This window comes from Penicillium waksmanii (genome assembly GCF_028829765.1).
Source record: "Penicillium waksmanii strain IBT 27052 chromosome Unknown utg000004l:1.0-5674109.0:1.0-5678898.0, whole genome shotgun sequence".
NCBI lineage: Eukaryota > Fungi > Ascomycota > Eurotiomycetes > Eurotiales > Aspergillaceae > Penicillium > Penicillium waksmanii.
In genome coordinates, this window is record NW_026643251.1 from 1,544,035 (window position 1) to 1,563,236 (window position 19,202).

Sequence of the window (19,202 nt, forward strand, 5' to 3'; positions counted from 1 at the left end):
AAAAGCAATTGATGTCCCACCGCTGTCTTTATCTCCACAATGCTGTAGTATTCAACCCATTCTCTAGATCTTGAACTCAATCATCAATCAAGCCTTCCCACCAGGAGAAGAATTCTTCTCCGCCTCAACCAAAGCCTCCAACGCATCCTCGTCATCAAACTCATCGATTTCAGCATCGGCCTTGCTCTTCGCCTCCCCTTGTCAAGAGTTTCAAGTGAGCACTTGTCATTAGTATCGGGCACCTTCGCCTTCGTCCCCGAGGGTGAAGCATTTGCCAAACTCGAGGAATTCTCCTTGTCAGAAGTAGGCGTAGCGGCATCCTCTTTAACCTCTTTCGTAGAAGTAGAAGTACCCGGCACCAAAGCCCAGTCAATAATCTCATCGTCGCCATATCGCGACGCGAGCCACTCATTACATTTGATGAAATGATTGTTACCGAACTAGATCAGATTTGTCCGTTAGTTTTTGCCTAGCCCTAGCCTTTTCACAGGCATGAATAAATGCATTCCATGCATTCATTCTCGGAAGTAAGAACTCACAAATCCACCATGCGCACTCAAAGGACTAGGATGCTTAGAAAGCAAAACACAATGCCTATCCCTCTGAATCTTCGCAACACGCATCGCAGCCGGATTCCCCCATGCCAAAAACACAACTCCGTGCGTGCGTACCCGGGCAACGAGATCAATGGCACGCTGTGTAAATCGCTCCCAGCCTTTATTCGAGTGGCTGTTGGCCTGATGGGCGCGGACGGTTAGACATGTGTTTAGCATCAACACGCCCCGCTCGGCCCAGGGGATTAGGAGGCCGCCGTTGTTGGGGGGGTAAGGTGAAGGAGGTGGGATATTCCTTTTTGATTTCTTTGTAGATGTTTGCCAAAGAGGGGGGGGCGCGGGTTGGTGGGCGGACGGAGAAGGCGAGGCCGTGGGCTTGGTTGTCGTTGTGGTAGGGGTCTTGGCCGACAATTACTACTTTTACTTTGTGGAGGGGGGTGTGGCGGGACCTGGGGGTGAAGAGAGAGAGATTGTCAATTGATGTTTTTTGGAGGAGGAAAGCGAAGTGAAGTCGCTGGATGGGATGGGGAAGGGTAGGTACCAAGAGTAAACATCTTCCTCCGGGGGAAAGACTTTAGCTTTAGAATCCTTCTCCTTTTTCAAGAAGCGTTTCAAGTTCAGGAATTCTGGTGTCACGATTTCATCTTTCAGGTGAGCGAGCCAGCTTTCGTCTAGAGTATCGATCTCCAATTGCAGCAATTCTTTCTGCTCCGGTTTCAGAGACGCCACCCATTTTTCCTTGTTGAAGGAAGTAGGTCGGGGGGAAGAGCTAGCATTCGCAGATTGAGTGTCCGCAGGCTTTGGCTTGGGTGCACCGAAGAACGAGGTAATGCTGCCGCCCTTGGGTTTCTTGCTGTCTGCTGCTGAAGAAGCGGAGTTGTCTGCTTTGCGCTTGAGGGCTGGGCTAACCATGATGGCGAGAGATGTGCCGAGGTAAGAATGAATCAATCGCGTCACAGCATGCAAAAAAAGAGGGAATAAAGGTGAAGATAGCTCAAGGAGTGGAATTGTCCAGGGGCGAGGAATTGGCAAGGCGCGAGAGATCGGTCTGATGTAGCGAGCCGCATTGATCGACGCGCCGCGGGTTCGGACGCGTCGTGCATTGCGGCCGAATAGGGTTAGATAGACAAGGCGGTGAGAAAGTGAGGGTGGAGTACTATATTGACGATGTAAACGGCAGACCTGTGAATTACTAGATCTGAACCACATGAGAGTAGAAGTTCATCAAATCGCCGTCTCCTGAACGTGCTCATGTCATGATTGGGAAGCGGTATGGAAAACAATCCCCGCGTGGTAAACCTGGGAGCTAAAGAACAAAAATAAGCCCACTTTTCGGAGGTTGAATCTAGACCGAGTCTAATACATCATGGCTATCTGTAATGGTCACTAAGTTGTCAGGCTAGAGACCTGTGACTAGGCAAGGGTATCAGATAGTAGAGGTCAGATTGGGCAGTTGGTACAGTAATATTCGAAATCAGATTTGCCTCCACACTCTTCGACTTGAACTCCCGGGCCCTGATTTGAAACACGCTAATCGGATAAGGTAGACACGTTCGATCCCCCTTGTTCCTAGAATAGAAACTGTATTTTACATGACACTGGTGGGACCCTGTCCTTTGTAAATTACAGGAAACTGCTATACATCCGATACCACTCTACCCCTCTTCTCCCTGGAAGCAACAGGAATCTCCCCCTGTAATGATTCTTGAGCGACATCCTACACTAGGATTGCAATATGGCCCCGAGACTCCCCCCCCCCTAAGCTGCGTCTCATCCGAGATATGATAGAGAGCCAGTCACTAACCCCAACTCAAATAGCAGAATAGGCTGAGTGCAGCAAGATTACGATCATAAATATTCACAGAAACTTGCGGTAATTGGGCAGCGTCTACGTACCCCTAACTTGTATAGGTCAGAAACTAACCGTAATACTACAAATGATCAACGCGCTCTGCAACCACCTGTCAGAAAAACCGGGCCTGTACCTCGATAAGATGGCTATCTTTCTCTGGGATAAGTTTTGTATGATGATTATAATCTCTAGCATCAGGAGAGCCTTAGTGGCTAAAGGTTAGTCTAAAAAGACAACCCGGCAGTATACAAAGGAACGTAATGCTGATTTAAGAGAACTTTATCTCTACAATTTGTCGGATTTTTTGTCGTATTATCTTTATATAGATGAATCAGGATGTGATAAGAGGGCTGGGTTTAGGCGGATAGGCTGGTCACCACTTAGTGTGGCCCCTTTACAGGTATTGTAGTTCTATTGTGATCAGCGATATCAGATTCTACCTACGTATACGCAGGACGGGATCGTCCTCTTATGTATATTTTGTAGTGTAACCGACGGTGCTGTCTTCGAAGACTTTTTAGCTCAGTTTCTTCAGTACTGCAGACGATAGCCAGAGCCTAAATCTGTTGTGGTTATAGATAATGCATTATTCTATCATTCAGAACGGGTCTTGCAGATATGCGCAGACGCGGGGGTAAAACTGGTATATCTGCCACCCTACTCGCCGGACTTAAATCCGATCGAGGAGTTTTTGCTGAGCTAAAAAGCTTTATCAAACATAACTGGGGTTACTATGAAGTGGATCCTGATCAAGGTTTTGATGTATTCCTTGCATGGTGTATTGATACGGTCGGCGCAAAGAAAGAGAGTGCTAGGGGCCACTTTCGACACTCGGGCTTGAAAATAGACATCTGCAGAACTTAAACACAATTCTGCGTTAACTAGCACTTTACAGTGATGATGATGATGATGATGATTTCACTTACCCTGATCTCTCGTCTCAACGATGATATGCAGGCTACCTCAACTTTATTATTTCCTGCCGTACATGTAGATTGTCCTATTTCCTGACAACGAAATTAGAGCTCTTCACGACCTGCCGTGGCCTAGTTGTTGTATATCTAAGAGAGTTATGCAATGTGTACAAGAACTCGGTGGAATCATATGGAACATAGTAGATACCTACTGATCAAATGGCAGTCTGCGATTCAGTTTTAACTATCGTTCTTAGCACGCGTAAATTCTCTTTGCCTGTCACCGCTTACTGAATGTCATTCTTTAGTTCGTGGAATGTCACAGTAGATGGTAACAACCCCAATTTACTGTCCTGGCCAGAATTCTGTTATTTGTAGCTAAGTCACTAAATGGAAGTACGTCGTATTTTTGACATTATTAACCATTTGCTTCAGTTATGCTGAAAATCATATGCTGCACCGATCATAACATCTAGAGTCTATTAGAAGATGAATAAAGGATCATGCCGGGTATGCTTAAGGCACCACAGGACTGTTTACTTGATATTTCTGGCTTTTACCGTCTTCAGGTGAGATAAATGTCTTAATTTATGACAGTCCTTGTTATTCCATTCTGCACTCGCCTTTGCGCCACCCCATCTGTGGATGAAACTGAGTGATATTCGAATATTGCTTCAGAGTAGCGGATCGGTCTCCCTTGACATGGCTACAGAGTTATATGATGGAGAACTTGACCTTCCGACGTAGAATCACGAAAGAAGGATAATATATTACCGCCAGTGCTCATGGTAAATTCTTGCCCCGGGAAGATTGCTGTGACATCTGAATTTGGCCCTCAGTTATCTTAACTTGATACAACTGCAGTATGAGCGAGAGTGAAGTTATAAGAAAATCTATCTGTTCTACCATGTCCGTGATATCCCGTTTCACTAGATTCCATGTAAGCTTTCTTATCAGCCGGTACCTGTAGATCTGTGCATATCTAGACAGAAGTGCCTCTAGTTCTTTCGTGAGACGTTCACTATCGTAGATTATTGAAGTGCTAGCTCCCCGTAATTCTCTACTGAATGACATAGCAGTTATGATACCATGAGCCGATCGTAACGATTTAGAGTATTGTCTTAACCTCTGTGAAACAAGGCGTAGTTCTTTACATTCGCCATTCGTATCACGGAAGATATTTGAGATTTTCAAGGAAAGCTCAGCAGCGAATCTGTAGAATCCTATGATGCTTGCTGCAGCGGACAGCGGATCCAGCCCCGGGAGGTTGCGAGTCTTGGTATCATTTCGAGAATATGGGTCGTTTGGGCTACTGCTCTGGAGATGATTCCGTTGTAGTGAGTCGGTTATATTGGTAGGTCCTAGAATTTGAGGCCTTGTGACTTGTCGCTGGCACCAGAAGGCGGGATATATTGATGTAATTGGTCGTTCTGCTCCATATGTACTCTCTCCGCCTGTGACAGCTTGTTAAGATTTATCGAGATCAAATATTTATCGATGTTATTAGCTAAACTTTGCCGGGTAATGTTACTTGTGCTAGTTTCTTGTAAGCCAATGGTTTCCTCTTGACTTTTTGATTGTCGTTCGCTTGAATGAAATCTAGACGGTGGTAAATTTTATCTTTGCATTGGTTTAAGTGGCATACCAGGTGTAATGTTGATTGAACCATCCGGCAGTGTATTTACCCTTCTAGAAAGTTGTATATCCGGTCTGCTGAGTAGCCGTTTATAAACGGTTTTTTTTACATCATCGACTTGGCGAAGGAATTGATATCTACCTATGAAAGGTGGAACTACCGGGGAATATGGTGGCTGGAAAGTGCTGTAAAACGAGTTGTTATTGAGGAGTAGCTTATGCGATGGTGATATTGGTATAGATAGTAATTGTGACCGACTGCCAAATATTGTGCTTCATGGGAGATTAGTAGACGTTTTGTGACCCAGTTAGATCTATACTTATAGTATACTTGTCGATATGGTTAGCTGGACGAGTTGAACGTAACTTCTGAGACCCTTCCTGAATGTTTTAAGGTCCTCGGCAGCCAGAAGTGCCTACTGGACCTTTCTTGGAGTACTTCAGACAGACCCTCGGCTGGAATTCTTGCCTATCGACTTCTTATATTGCTCAATGCCCTTTTTGAACCCCTTAACAAGTCTTTGCATATTTGTCGAAGAGTCTAAAATCTTTCGTCGAAATGACTCAGGAACGATAGAAAGATCGAGGTTTCGAATCTCCTTTATAAGAGAAAGAAAGGCTTCATATTGCTCCTCAGCCTGTTGGAATTCTGATCTAGAGCCGTTCTCTTTGAGGGAAGAAATAACCTTCCAGGCAAAGTTTGTGAAGAGGACGATGTCGCCTGGACTAAAACCAAAACTTATATTGATCCTAGAGATTAAAAATTCTGCTGATTTTGCGCTGAGTGATTCTGGTCGGATAGGGTGGATAGATGCTACGCCAAAACCTAAAGAGACTATATAAAAGGGGGGGAAGTGACCTGTCTAGGCCCTCGGGACCCACTTGCACCTTTACGGACTGGGCGGGGAAAATCTACTTTGTTCCATAGGATTCTACTAAGTTTTTGTACACATTGTATAACTCTCTTAGATATACAATACCTTATAAGATATATATTACGGGCCCTCTATTCAATCCGGCCCGTCCAATAACTACTGTAGCAGTGGAGCCCAGAAAGAATTTGTGAGTGTAAATTGGTGAAACTGGTCTTTTACTACTCTGTACCTAAAAACGCCTGTGATAGAATTTTGGTTGAATGTGTTGGAGTTATTTAATTTTGTCTAAGGACCCTTAAAATCTAAATAGGCCAAATCGCACACCTTGAACAAAATTGAGGGATAAGAAGACCTCATTCCAATTAAAGCAACTGAGACCGCATTTTCTTATAGTATTAACTTAACACAAAAATAATAACGCTACCCAAATGGCCACCTTGCTTATGCTAAATTATTTCATAAATAGGGATCGCTTTCTTAATGCTTTTGACCCAGTACTGAATATCTTATACAAACCGTCGAACAATACCTATTTTTATATCTTTACTAACGAAGAACTCTGGGTTTTGATCCTGATAGACTGTCACAGGATTCAAAGTATGCGATACCCCGGACTCTCGAGGCTAATTCATAGACGAATCCCCTTTGAGTCACCTGCATATTGATATCTACCCGAACCCTAATATATTTAAGATCCTACAAGCATTCAGGATTCTTGATCTTCTCAAGAATCAGTCTCTGTATCGACTGTCCAGTCTGATCTCTACCGTCCGATATCCTTGCCTAGTCACAGGTCTCTAGCCTGACAACTTAGTAACCATTACATATAGCCTATCAACTTCTACTTATTGTCTAATCGCTAATTACACAATCATATCAGGCGTAAGTTCCTGGGAGCACCTCCTCTACCTGCTATTGCCCAGACAAGCATGGGCCTTAATTAGTTACGACAGCTTACAGTAGATTAGAGACAGAGATTTATCATATAGAATCTCAACCCCAGCTATAGCCACTTACAACTCATACAGAGGCCGATTCCTCGATAACATTGCCTTGTTAGGATCTAGACCTTAAAAGGCACAACTAGCCCAGGACAAGTCGACTAACCATCACTTAGAGCCCGTTTCTCGTGGGTAGTGAGACAACAAGGACACTAAGTGCTTGGTATTGCCTCCGTGCTTTATCCGTAGTGCGAACGGGACAGAGTCCGGGGGGCCAATGCGGGGAGCGACTAAGGATTAGGGGCAAATAATGAGAATAAACAATGGCTGGAACACGAGGAAATGTGAAATTAGGTAAATAGTTACGCCGAGAAGCATTTCACTACGGCCACTCTCGATCTCACAACAGTCAGTCAATAATATTAATAATAATATTAACCAACACAACTACTACCACAACCAAGAATCCACGCTGAAATCCCCCACGACGCCACGTGTGAGCAGAAGGACTGACCTGAGAGGTCCTACAACAGGAGCTCGCAGTGAAAATGACCCTCGCGTCCCTGCTCTCCGTGATGGCGACGACGGCTACGACTGTGATGGCGACGGCCCTCACCACCCCCTATGTCCAGCCAAGTGGATGTACCTCGGCCTTCGAGCTCACAACCATCACGGCCAGCCCGCTGGGCACACCTAGGACCGTCAAAGTACTGGCATCCGATGCCGCAGCCCCAGGGTTCTCCTCTTGCCAGCCCTCCGGCTGGGATACAGGCGCCAGCGATGACGATCTGTTTACCTTCAGCCCTGCCGTTTGTCCGCAGGACTGGACGTATTACGAAATGTCGTCGACAAAGGACTACTCCGCGGCATACTGCTGCGCCAGGTATGATAATCCCGTTCCACTTCCATCCCTGTCTCCCTCGCCTATCTATACTCTCCCGTATCCCGTTACTGACCATCACAGCGGTTTCACCTTCCGAGCTGAAGGGTACGTCCTACCGACATCTGCTCTTATGCCGGCGTGTGGGCGGACGATCAACTCCGGGGAAACGACGATCACCGCCCCACTTGCATCGCGCACAGATGCCACAGGCACATTCACACAGGGAATGATTGTTCATCGCGCATGGCACGTCACATGGGCTGAGTCGGACACGGCGACCATGTCCCCCTCGTTGCCACCATTGACGTCGGGCAAGTACCTCGCCGTCTGGAAGCCCGGACAGGGGGTCCCTGACGGGGCGTTTGACCACCACAATGGCGATAATAGCGGTGTCAGGGGATGGAACTCATTGCTGTACTTCGCGATGATAGGGGTCCCAATTATTGGGGTGGCTATTCTGGCTTGTGGGGGGGTGGCTTTGTATCCGGAGACGCAGGAAGCGTCGTGCTAGACAGGCCACGGGGAATGTGGATCCCCAGCCGAAATGATTCAAGTTTGCGTCTGGAAATGGTGGCTGGCTGACTTTGTTTGTGGAAGAAGCTTTGGATCAGCTAGATCCTTGCGGATGGGTTGGTGAGGATGGAAATCATCGAGGGCGCTTTTGATTTGTATAGGTCCAAATTATTTCTCTATTTATCCTTCAGTAATGCTAGTAATATCCGGCGGTTATCTCCCCTACAACGGTATTTCAAACATCCTGGTTCATTTACTAGGTTGAGTTTCAAGACCTGCCGCATTTGATAAAGTTTCGTCCATCGATAAAATAAATGCAACCGTGCGAGTTATATGGAAAGTAAGTCGAAAGGTATCATTCCTGATGATAGAGGCGGGAAACTTGACAAAACCTTGGAAAGTTGCTTGGTATATAAGTAGTTCACTAGTATTGAAGTACTAGTACTTGCTTCCTTGCTGGCAGTAAATGATTTATCCTAGGTAAGTCTTACATTTTCGTTTAACAACCTTGGAATCCGGAGAAATCCCTCTCAATCTACCACATCAACACTCTTTTTTAGATTTCATTTAGTGGCCGGAATTCAGCGACGAAAGAACTGCTTTATGGCCGCAGAAGTTCTACCATGACCATTAATACAACATGACGTTGTTGCTTGACTCGCTTGTCAGAAAACTTACCCCCAACCCCTTGGCAAACCTATGACATTCACCCCTAGCGCGTCCGCTTCCAAAGCTAATATACAGAAACTTTGCCTTCCTAGCACGGAACCTAGGCTAGCATCATTTAAAGGTACAGTAAAAGATTGCAGAGGTAAGTGACACTTTGAGACTAAATGGTTCTCTTGTTGACTCTCTTAAATACGTCAGGTCACTGACGAATTGTCATGCAATTAACTAGCCATACCTAAACTTCAGGATATCATAAGGGTGACCTATCCTAAAAGCAGATACTAGCTGATTAACATATGACAATCTCCTGACAGCCATTCGATGATACCGCCTGGAGAGCATTGCCGTATTTGCCGTCCTGCGTGTTCACGCCCGCATCATTATTCAAGAGCAGTTTGACGATCTCGTGATGGTCTTCAGACGAGGCGCGTTGGAGAATATCGCCGTAGCGGTCGCCCTGCGCGTTGAAGGCTGCTCCGTTATCCAAGAGCAGTATGACAATATCGTAATAGCCTTTGAATGAGGCAGCCTGGAGAGCATTGCCGTATTCCCCACCCTGTTCGTTGATGTCTTCTCCCTCGTTGGTAAAACCTCCTGCAGGCATCAAGAGCCCATTGAGGCAAGTATAGTAGAGCTTGGAAGCGTGCGGGGGGGCCAGGGTCATCATCTCAACTCCTATCAGCCTGATGCAAACGACTCCACCGTTGGAATGTCACTTCCTCTTTAAGGAAATTGACAGTCATCTGAATGATATCTTCAGAATCCTGAGCCAACGCAGCATAGCCTGTCCAGAGCTCAGCGGCATATCTTGCCATCGGAAAATATCTCTTAATCTCTTCATGGTAACCTTCGATGTCTGTCAGATAAGTCAAGCACGTCATTGTGATAGAAATACTGGCAGTCCTGATTTGAAAATCGTCGTCTCTGGGTAGGTACTCTTTGACGGAAAAGTGAGCAAGATGTAACTTTTTATCCGTGGTGTGAACGATTGTCGCTAAGCCGGGACAGTAATCCGAGATCAATTTCGCAGAACAACCGACGCTTGATGTCAAACCCTGTCGACTCGATTTCAATCTGCGTCGCTATTACTTCTTTAGCCTCTGCTAGCGTGAGAGTTCGTTTAGAGTGCACTAAAACTTGTAGTAGGCGTATTGCGTCCATTTTTCGCTCCACTGGTATATTCTTCATCATGCGCTCGTATGTCTCATTCAGATTCTTAGGTAAAGAAACGAGAGCCTCCTCTATAGCTGCCCATGGCGACATCGAGCTAGGCTGTCTAATTGACAGGATGTCCACCTGAGTAATGTGTTAGCAGAGTATTATATGTCTAGGGGTGCACACGATAAAACGATAAAACGATATCGTACTGTCGCTGGCGGTACGCGAAACCACATCCTGCAAACCCCATGGCATTCCAACTACACTCACGGAACATGTCTACTGAGTTTGGATTTACGGGATTAGGTTTAAGTGGCATCACGCAAACAGAAAATTCACATTCAACTTAGTGATACAGTAACACTAAACGACAAAATTTGATTCAATTCCCAAGAATCGAGCTAACTTACAGCTCATCATGACCCTCCTCCTCCTCAGCAGGAGTCTCAGCAGCCTGAGCAGCTGAGGAGGTAACATCACCGCCCTCCTGGGCCTTCTTAGCGCCACCCTGGAAACCGTCAATCTCGTACTTGCCATTCTCCTTGATGAAGGTAACAAGGTCCTCAATGGTGCGAGAACCGTTGTACTCAACAGGCTCGTCCTTCTTGCCAGCCCGGTAGAGCTTGATGGTAGGGAATCCGGTGATGGAGTCGGGGACATCGTTGGCAGTAGCGTCGACCTTGGCGACAACGACCTTCTCCTTGAACTCGGGCACGTCGGCGTACAGAGCAGCGAGCTCGTCGTACTTAGGTGCCAGGGCCTTGCAGTGTCCGCACCAGGGGGCGTAGAACTCGACCAGGACGTCCTTCTCGTTGTCCAGGACGACTTCGTGGTAGTTCTTGCCGACGATGACGGTCACGGAGCCCTCCTGGGTCTCGGGGATGGGCTCGGACTTGATGCTAGCCTCGACCTTGCCGGCCAGGACGTTCTTGATGAACTTGCCGACTTCCTTGGCGTCGATCTTCTTGGCCTGGTCGTAGGGGTACTTGGCGTTCTTAGCGGTCTCCTGGATGGCGAAGGCGGGGAAAGTCTCCGGCTCGAGGTTCAGGTTGCTGGCGTGGGCGCCGAAGAGCTTGGCGTCCAGGGTGACGATGTTGATCTCGCCGCGGTGCTTCTCGGCGATGGGGCGGAACTCCTCAGCGAACTTCTCGCGCTCCTCAGCGGTCTCGGCGAAGATGTAAGCCAGGGGAAGTCCGGCGGCCATGTACTTGGAGTAGGTCTCGGGGCCGAGCTCGCCAACCAGGGGAGTGCTGGCGGTCTTCACCCACTTGAGGAGGGACTCCTCGTCGAGCTTGCCGTCGTAGACAGCCTTCTTCTCGTCGAAGTCCTTGTAGAGGACGATGGAGGGCTGCTTGGCACCCTCGGTCTTGGCGATGGCGGCGTCGTGGGAGACACCGAAGAGGTAGTTGTCGCGTTGGGACTCGGCGAAGTCGGCGAAGCTCTTGTCGGCGGTCTTGTCGTCCGAACCAACGTAGCCGATGATGACGATCTTGTCCAGGGTCTTGAATTCCTCCAGGTTGTCCTCAGTGACGTCGGAAACGGCGGGCATGGACTGCTTGGTCATGTAGGAAACGATGCTAGTAAATAAACAATGTCAGCGGGGCCATGATTAAGATGAATTGGCGCGACATCGCCAAGGGGGCAAAAGGAAAACTTACGAATCCGTTTGACGGGCACCACCGTAAGGCTTGGGGTCCTCAGCGCCGCGGAAGACCTTCAGGGTCGGGTATCCGTCGACCTCGTAGTCGCGGCAGAGCTCCTCCTCCTCGGTGCAGTCCACCTTGACCAGGGCAATGTTCTTGCCCTTCAGCTCGGTGGCAGCCTCCTCATACTTGGGGGCCAGAGCCTTGCAGTGACCGCACCAGGGAGCGTAGAACTCGGCCAGAACGAGGTCGTGCTCCTTGACGAAGTCCTTGAAGGTATCGGTGGTCAAGGTGTGAACGTCAGAGGCAGCATCGGCCGCGGGCTCAGCAGCGGAGACCGCCGCAGTAGCGCCTAGAAGGCTCAGAACAAGAGGGGTGAACGACCGCATAATGATGATTATCGAATAGGGAACAAATGAATGCCGTATCTCAGATCACCTGGAGACGGGGAGCGTGTTAGTCGGGGGTGTGGTGATTGGTGGTGGTGGGGATAGTATTAAAAGCAGGGGAATGGAAATAGAGCAAAGGGGACTGTGAAGCTGTATAGAGGGAGAGTGAACTTACCTAGACAGTTAAGCTTGGGGGGAGAGAAAGAGGAGGGCAAGTATGTATTTATCGAAGGAAAGATATGGGGGCCGGAGTTGAGGACAGTTTGTTCATTTGAGGCTACGTAGAGTGGAGCTCTCTGCACAGAGTTGCTATGCAGGGCGCCTACGCAAGGGTTTCCCGGGGGGGAAGTACCCGCTTGGTACTAGGAATTGTTAAAGTAATTACATTGTGATTGGAAGTATTTCCCAAGTACTCGGAATTCCTGCCAGGCACAACTGCATCTTTGTCGCCCGGCTAGTGGTGGATTTGCTTTTGGCACGACTCTAGCTCGTTACACGCCGTCCAACTGGATTATTCATTACGAGCACTAGCCTGACACTATTCTATGAATACGGGGTCGGGGGCGGGCTTGGCATCATGCCGTACAACCATTCATACTGAACACTGTGTCTTAACATAAATACGAGTACCTAAATGATTATGATTCATTTAATCTAGCGATCTGTCCACATTTACATACTCCGTACACATGGTACATATATACTATACGTAACTCCATGGGAGATCTCAGCTGAGGAGAACCCAAAAGGACCTGAGGACCTAATTAAGGAAGACAGGCAAAATGATCTACATGGTCCGAGCCACATCCTCGTCTTCCACCCTGACCGACATTGTCCCATAACCTGTGCCCGTGGTTTCTGAGATTCGATCTAGTTCAGCTCCAAGCTCAAGCGCATCTCGTTTACCACGGTCCACATCCACGAGCAACATCAGGGGTAATGGTAGGATGATGAGAACAGCCAAGAACACAAAGGCCGGTCGAATCTCCCCATATCGATCGGCAATGATGCCCACGATGGCAGGTCCGAAGACACTAGAGCCCTTGTCGGTAATTGCATACAGTGCATAGAATGCAGCCTCATATCCAGGTGGAATGAGTTCGGCAAAGAAACTTCGACAGTAGGAAGATAGGCCTCCCATGACAAGTCCATAGACGGCCCCCAACGGGTACATTTCCCAGGGTTGCTGGAGGCCAATGCCGAGTCGCTGCACGGACGGAACGAATCCGAGGATTCCGTAGATTGGAATAAGTTCAAAGAGGATGATGCAGGCAATAATAGTCTGCGACGCGCGCAATCCAAGGAAGTTCGATACGTAGCTCCACGAAAAGGCTCCAAAGACACCGGCGATCATGACGATCACATTGATCAGCCCCAGAGCTGCTGGTTTCATGTCCAGCTGGGTTTTGGCAAATAGTACGGCTGTCCCGCTGACGGTGGCGATCCCATCGCTGAGGAGGAACCAGGCGGTAAGGAAAAGGAGAATGTCCTTGAGACGGCGTGCGCGCATTGCGGTTTTCCCCAGAGACTTCCAAGCATACACGATGTACGCAACCCAAGAATCGAGGTGTTTCCCATCCGCTCCCAACAGAGGTGGGCCGGGTCGGGGACGCAGCCAGGTCATTGCTGGGATGGTGAATACAAACCACCACACGCCGATGAGAAACATCACAAGACGCAGTGATAATGTCGTTTGGTTGGTCATCGCGACGACAAAAATTAGGAACATTTGCAGAATTACTGCCCCAATATAGCCTATCCCAATTCCATTGGATGAAATCTTGGTGGAAAGATTAAGTTCCAAAGAGGTTACTGCCTCTGCCTTTCTCCCATCTCCAGAAGCGGATTGTAATAAGGGCGTCGATGAATCGAAATAACCCTCGTTGTTACCATTTTCGATGGGCGGAGAAAGGTCTCCTCGTGCGGTTCCCAAGCTCTGCGAGCCAGATACTGGTAGTTCGCCTTCCTTTTCGAGAATCGTTGGGTGATAGCGCACGAGGACTGGTAAAAAGGAATTCAACAATGTAAAGGATGCACCGAAGCATGTATTCGCAACGATGGCAAGGAAACCACCGAGAAGATAAACCCGAGGGATCACAGCAAGAAACAACATGGTGGCTACTGAGCCGACAAAGGCAAAAGTGACCAGCAACTTTTTGCGATAACTTCCGTGGTCAGCGGCCCCAGACATAGAAATGATGAGAATAGCCTGGACCAAGACACTCAGTGAGAATGTATACAAGGCAAAACTGGCAGTGTTGACCTCGGCACCCAGGATATAGACGATACATTGACCGGTTGCTGGGGATTGCACGCTGTAATCGGCGCCTTGGACTGGATGTTTGGCCGGGTTCCATGTTAGGCTACACGGAGTTGTTTTGTCTGATAAAAGAACACCCTGATCTCGTGCTAGTTGTTCCAGTGTGATCGGGAGGAAAGACCCTGTATAAGTCTGGTTAGGAACGAGGAAGCTCTAAAAGTAAAGGTGGGGAAAGAGAGGGTTTGATCAAAGAGAGGACTCAGATACCCATAGCACAGACGGTGAACACCTCGGCAGCCCAGCCGTAGCAATACCAGCCCGCGAGCTCCTTTTTGCTGGTCGGTCTGGGATCATCGCCTATAAAACGAGGAGGCGGGCCCTCGACCTCTTCGTCGGGATCCATCGTGAAGGTATATCGGGGTAGGGAGAGGAAGAAGAAGCTCAAGAGGAGGGAACTTGAGCTTGAGTGGAGAACCCCCATGATGAGGAACGGTGAGGTCATGTGGGACCTGGTATTGTCAGATTTGTAATCATGGTGTACGGCAAGCCTGGGGGGCTACTATGGTAATACCAGGCAGCAAGGCCAACACATCGGAAGGGACGTGCGCAGCGCGCTTTCACATTTCAATCACCTTTGGGATCTGCCGTTGCATCTCTGACATCCCACTCACTCTCCCTCATTTCACTTCCCTTCGATCCCTCACCGGGCTTGTCCGTCTAGCCACTTTCCTTGCGACAACCTTTGCCTATTCGCAGGCTTTCTTCCGTCGGTCCTGAGACGCATCACGTAACCGCCATCACAGGCGCAACCCCGAACGGCCTGACTCGAAGACGCCCTTTCTCCACACATCAGATCCAGATTTCTTCGGTTCCGAATACCAGTACGAGCTTCTATATTGCGCCCGGTTCTCTTGATTATGCCCGGGGCCATTGTGCGGGGTGGCTAGTGATACCGCATGGCACTGGGTTGAGAAACGTCATTCTCGCCTAGTCTTCAGACCCAGCTTCCCTTCCTTCCCCCGGCGTCGTCTGTTTCGATCCCAGGCAAGCGGCTCGATCAGATCGCTTGTTCTGCGCCGCGCAGAAGGCCCAGGAAGGGAAGGCGCCGGTTAATCAACGCGCTCTGCCGAGGAGATTCCCTTAGACATGCCCGGCGTCATCATGGACAATGTCAACACCGAGGGATCTGTGCAAAGGCCGGCTCCCAATGAGACAGTGAATGGTGTATCTGGCTCATATGGAAATCATGAGAAGTCCGGCCAACATCCTGCTGCTACGAACGGGCCGGTCCTGGTAAATGGCGCAGGAAGGGGACTCGATGCTTTGAGCCAACAATCGAAGATGCCCATCCGTAACGCCGGAGATATTGACTCAACACCATTCGATTTACCCCATATCACGCAAGGGTTCTTCCCGTTCGGCACCCTTATCAATCGAGCTGTGCAGCAATGTTGGAACGATCTGTCGGAGTTAATCACTGAGTTGGCCGCAATCCAAGTGCCTCATGAGCCATCCTCTGCGCTGACAAATGGGAAAACCCCCCGGCAATCAGTCTTCGGAAAATGTGCACAAGAAGTTACGCATCCTTGATTTCGCGTATGCCAAAAGGGCCGAGTTCATCAAGCTTCTGGTTCTCTCCCAGTGGAGCCGACAAGCTGCGGAAGTCAGCCGTCTTATTGATATTCAAAACTTCATACGTACGCGACATCAATCATATATCTCAGCGGTCCAATATGTGGGTGAAATGAAGCGAGATCTGGTCCGAGCGCAAGTCGCCAACCCAGATCTGAAAACGGCTCTAGAGATTCTCTCGAAGGGCCGGGTTGGATCTCTACCAGATGTAAGTTCAGTTGTGTCTACCGTTATATTGATTCTTTGGAGGTCTTTTTTCATTTCCTAATACGCTGCATTTTAGTTCGGCTACAAGCCCCCAAAACCATTGACAGCCAAATCCACACTCAAAAAATTACGCAAGATCAATCGCATCATCAGTGTGCGATTAGCGGTGTACGACGAAGTACCTCATGCCTTGCGCAATTACCGAATCCACGATGGCCGGGTTACATTCACAGTTCCTGGGGAATTCGAGCTTGATCTTGCCGTTGCAGAGCAAACGAATACTTCACAGTTTTTCTTCGTGGATATTCGATTCCTTTTCTCCCCTTCATCTAAAATTCCAAAAGGCCGAATCTTCAACGAACTTGATGCCAAAGTCAACGAGATTCTTCACAACGATGGCTTATCGGGATGCTTCGACTTCCTCCACGGCCTGGTCCTCACAAATAAACTAAGTACCTTGCATCGACAGGCTGTGGATCTCGCAAGAGGTGCTTGGTCAGATTCTTTGCGTATTGAGTTGCTTCATCGGATATTGGTCATTCAGTATTGGTCATCCAGGGCCGGCCCCAAAAGCTGGATAGAGATCGGTGTTCAGCGAGGCTCCCGGAAAGGTGCCAATGGAAACAAGAACCAGGTTCCATATCTCGGTCTTCGCTGGGTTCGGGACGGCCAAAGGGTCAACAGCGATATCATCAGTTTCGACTCGACCGTGCTCTCGCTTGAGCAGGTTCTACGGAGCGTTATCGCATTACACACTTCACATCTACTCGCTACCGCTTTCAACACCCTCAAGAAGAGTCTACTTTTCGCTAGTCATACATTATCACTCCGTGCTCAATTGTCGAAAACAGAGCCAAGCGACTGCCACCTTGACATGCAACTGACAGCGTCACGGGATCTCAGAATTTCTGCTGAGCCTTTGTCAGGAGCAATTACCCTGTCTGGTCCATCCAGTGCCCTGGAGCGACCAGACCTGGAGCGACAGCACAAGTCCGCGATTGATGAAATGCTCTCACGGGTTACTCGACTGAGATGCCACACTGCAGTGAACCAGATCGAATTAGGCATCAAGCCGCTTGGTCTTGAAAGTATTAACCAGAGAGGCATCGGAGTCAACGTCAGCCGTCTTTTCCCTCCAAACACCCTACGCTCTGCCTTCTTCAGTCACCAGTCATGGGACCGCCGCTGGGTCGTTGCTGCGACGAGTAGCATGGATGGCGATAAGTGGTGGCTAGTTCATATCCTTGTCCGACCAACAGACCCGACGCGTCCCTTGCCACTGTCGCATTTCACGAAGGACTCAGCACAAGCCCATGCTATTAGCAACAACTTGATGCCCTCCCAAAAATTTGACTATTCCACTTGCTCAGAACTCGTCCATTGCTTGTCAGGAATTTTGGCAATTTATGCCAACGCCCGTTGCTTGGCCGACCTGCCAGGGGCGCTGTTCCATCCACCATTGAAACAACTGCGATTAGGGCCGAAGCTCGAAGTTCCAGACCTCGTGTTCAGTTATAAGGCCAACGCTATCCCAGCCGTGTTCCGACTTGCCTTACCTCCAGCGTTGCAGAAAGGATCCTACTTGCGAGATTCGGTTCGCCTTTCTTTCAAAGGAATCGATCGCCAGACTCACTCGGCCATTTTGGTTGCCTACGGTTCTTTCCGATTCTGCATCAGATCCCTCCTCCCTCTTATCTCTAGCGCAGATCAATCGCTCGTCGTACAAGACAATGGATCCGGTTTTGCAATCCGTTTGCTTGTCCCTGTTGGCCAAGCTGTGCTTATTCCTCTTCTTGAACGTCTTCAACGTTTGGACTGCGTCATCTATATACTCCAGTCTCTCCTCCAGAGAAAAATGGAGCCTCGGTCATTGTCACTATCACAGATCGCGTTCAAATATGGAGAAACCCAAACCCACTCTGCCCGGCTCAGTATCGATGTTTCAGAGCCGCCGCCATCGTCCTATACTGAGGTCAAAGCTGCTTTATCAAACCTCAACCCGCTCTTCCGCCTAGGCTTGAGGATAGACTTCGACAGTCCCAGCCCCCATCGTCGTATTCAAGAATCACTTACTGTGGCTTTGAATGATCGATTTTCCAAATCGGGCGTCGAGTCTACCCTCGGCTCTATAGCGGAAACATTCCCGCTTTTACATAGCCTGGAACAAATCACCAAGCCGGTCCAGCCAACGTCGTGTGTTATACACGTCATTGTACGAAGCCCAACGGTCTTCCTAATCCACTATACCCAGAAAGCGCGTTTCCTATTATCTGCTCAGCCAAGGCAAGGGCGTACTGTGTGGTTACTGGAAGATTTCAAAACAGGCGTTGGTCGAGGTCAGGGTCAGGGTCAAGGCCAGAGCCAAATTTCTACCTCGGTGCGCGAACAGGTTTACAATTCCAAGGGTGATGGCTGGCAAGGTCTAGGTGATGGCGCTCTGTCTTCCACGGAAAAGGTGGGAAATCTCCTTGCCAAGTTACATGAATGTCTCAGCTCCTGTGCTCCTGAGCCCATACCCGAGCCCACGAAACAAGAAAACGTGCAACAATCCGGCACTGTGACACAGTCCCAACAACCGCCAGCGCCAGCGCCCGTGCAAGCGCCAGTGACATCCGCCCCGAAACAGAGAACGAAGCCTAACTTCAACTTGAACTTGAACTTGATGGCCCAGCCACAGTTACAAGCACAGGCACCACCGCAGCAGCAGCAGCAGAATAGTGGCGCTCCAGGAAATGCCGATATCATCACAATCGACTAGTGGAGTAGCGTTGCTTGATTTTTTTTTCCATATTTACTGCCAGGTGGCGGGATGGAATTAAATCTATTGTTTCTTCTTTTTTTTTCCAAATCTTATCTTAGGATTTCTTAATCCTGGTGAGCAACTTGACTCGGCGCTTGCCGTGGGATGTTCTCCCCATCTTCACGATTGTATTCTTAGAAATTTCCACTGCGAATTATATGCATATTTCACTATACGGACCTACCTATCTCACACTATTCAGTAGAAAAGAAAAGAAAAGAAAAGAGGGAGAGGGAGAGAGAGACAGAGAGGTGGATTATCGTAGCATCATTCCATT

General features: G+C 48.7%; 6 protein-coding genes across 6 annotated transcripts; 2 read left to right on the forward strand and 4 right to left on the reverse strand.

Moving 5' to 3' along the window:
- Positions 1-87: 87 nt before the first annotated feature.
- Positions 88-1,466, reverse strand: N7481_003442 (uracil-DNA glycosylase; the record flags this gene model as incomplete). Its single annotated transcript, XM_057262661.1, has 4 exons — positions 88-192; positions 243-440; positions 540-953; positions 1,107-1,466. 4 exons carry the CDS (start codon positions 1,464-1,466, stop codon positions 88-90), a joined length of 1,077 nt encoding a protein of 358 aa, XP_057124322.1.
- A 5,853-nt stretch (positions 1,467-7,319) lies between these two features.
- N7481_003443 (uncharacterized protein) lies at positions 7,320-8,165 on the forward strand (the record flags this gene model as incomplete). Its single annotated transcript, XM_057262662.1, has 2 exons — positions 7,320-7,654; positions 7,736-8,165. The coding sequence occupies 2 exons, from the start codon at positions 7,320-7,322 to the stop codon at positions 8,163-8,165; spliced, it is 765 nt and encodes a 254-aa protein (XP_057124323.1).
- Positions 8,166-9,125: 960 nt separating this feature from the next.
- Positions 9,126-9,500, reverse strand: N7481_003444 (ankyrin repeat domain-containing protein; the record flags this gene model as incomplete). The annotated part of the gene is made up of 1 exon (XM_057262663.1): positions 9,126-9,500. One exon carries the CDS (start codon positions 9,498-9,500, stop codon positions 9,126-9,128), a length of 375 nt encoding a protein of 124 aa, XP_057124324.1.
- Positions 9,501-10,400: 900 nt separating this feature from the next.
- On the reverse strand, positions 10,401-12,026 carry pdiA (protein disulfide isomerase PDI1; the record flags this gene model as incomplete). The annotated part of the gene is made up of 2 exons (XM_057262664.1): positions 10,401-11,571; positions 11,653-12,026. 2 exons carry the CDS (start codon positions 12,024-12,026, stop codon positions 10,401-10,403), a joined length of 1,545 nt encoding a protein of 514 aa, XP_057124325.1.
- A 787-nt stretch (positions 12,027-12,813) lies between these two features.
- atg22-1 (putative autophagy protein Atg22) lies at positions 12,814-14,689 on the reverse strand (the record flags this gene model as incomplete). The annotated part of the gene is made up of 2 exons (XM_057262665.1): positions 12,814-14,499; positions 14,567-14,689. The coding sequence occupies 2 exons, from the start codon at positions 14,687-14,689 to the stop codon at positions 12,814-12,816; spliced, it is 1,809 nt and encodes a 602-aa protein (XP_057124326.1).
- A 743-nt stretch (positions 14,690-15,432) lies between these two features.
- Positions 15,433-18,883, forward strand: N7481_003447 (mediator of RNA polymerase II transcription subunit 14; the record flags this gene model as incomplete). Its single annotated transcript, XM_057262666.1, has 3 exons — positions 15,433-15,783; positions 15,839-16,126; positions 16,202-18,883. The coding sequence occupies 3 exons, from the start codon at positions 15,433-15,435 to the stop codon at positions 18,881-18,883; spliced, it is 3,321 nt and encodes a 1,106-aa protein (XP_057124327.1).
- Between the last annotated feature and the right edge of the window lie 319 nt (positions 18,884-19,202).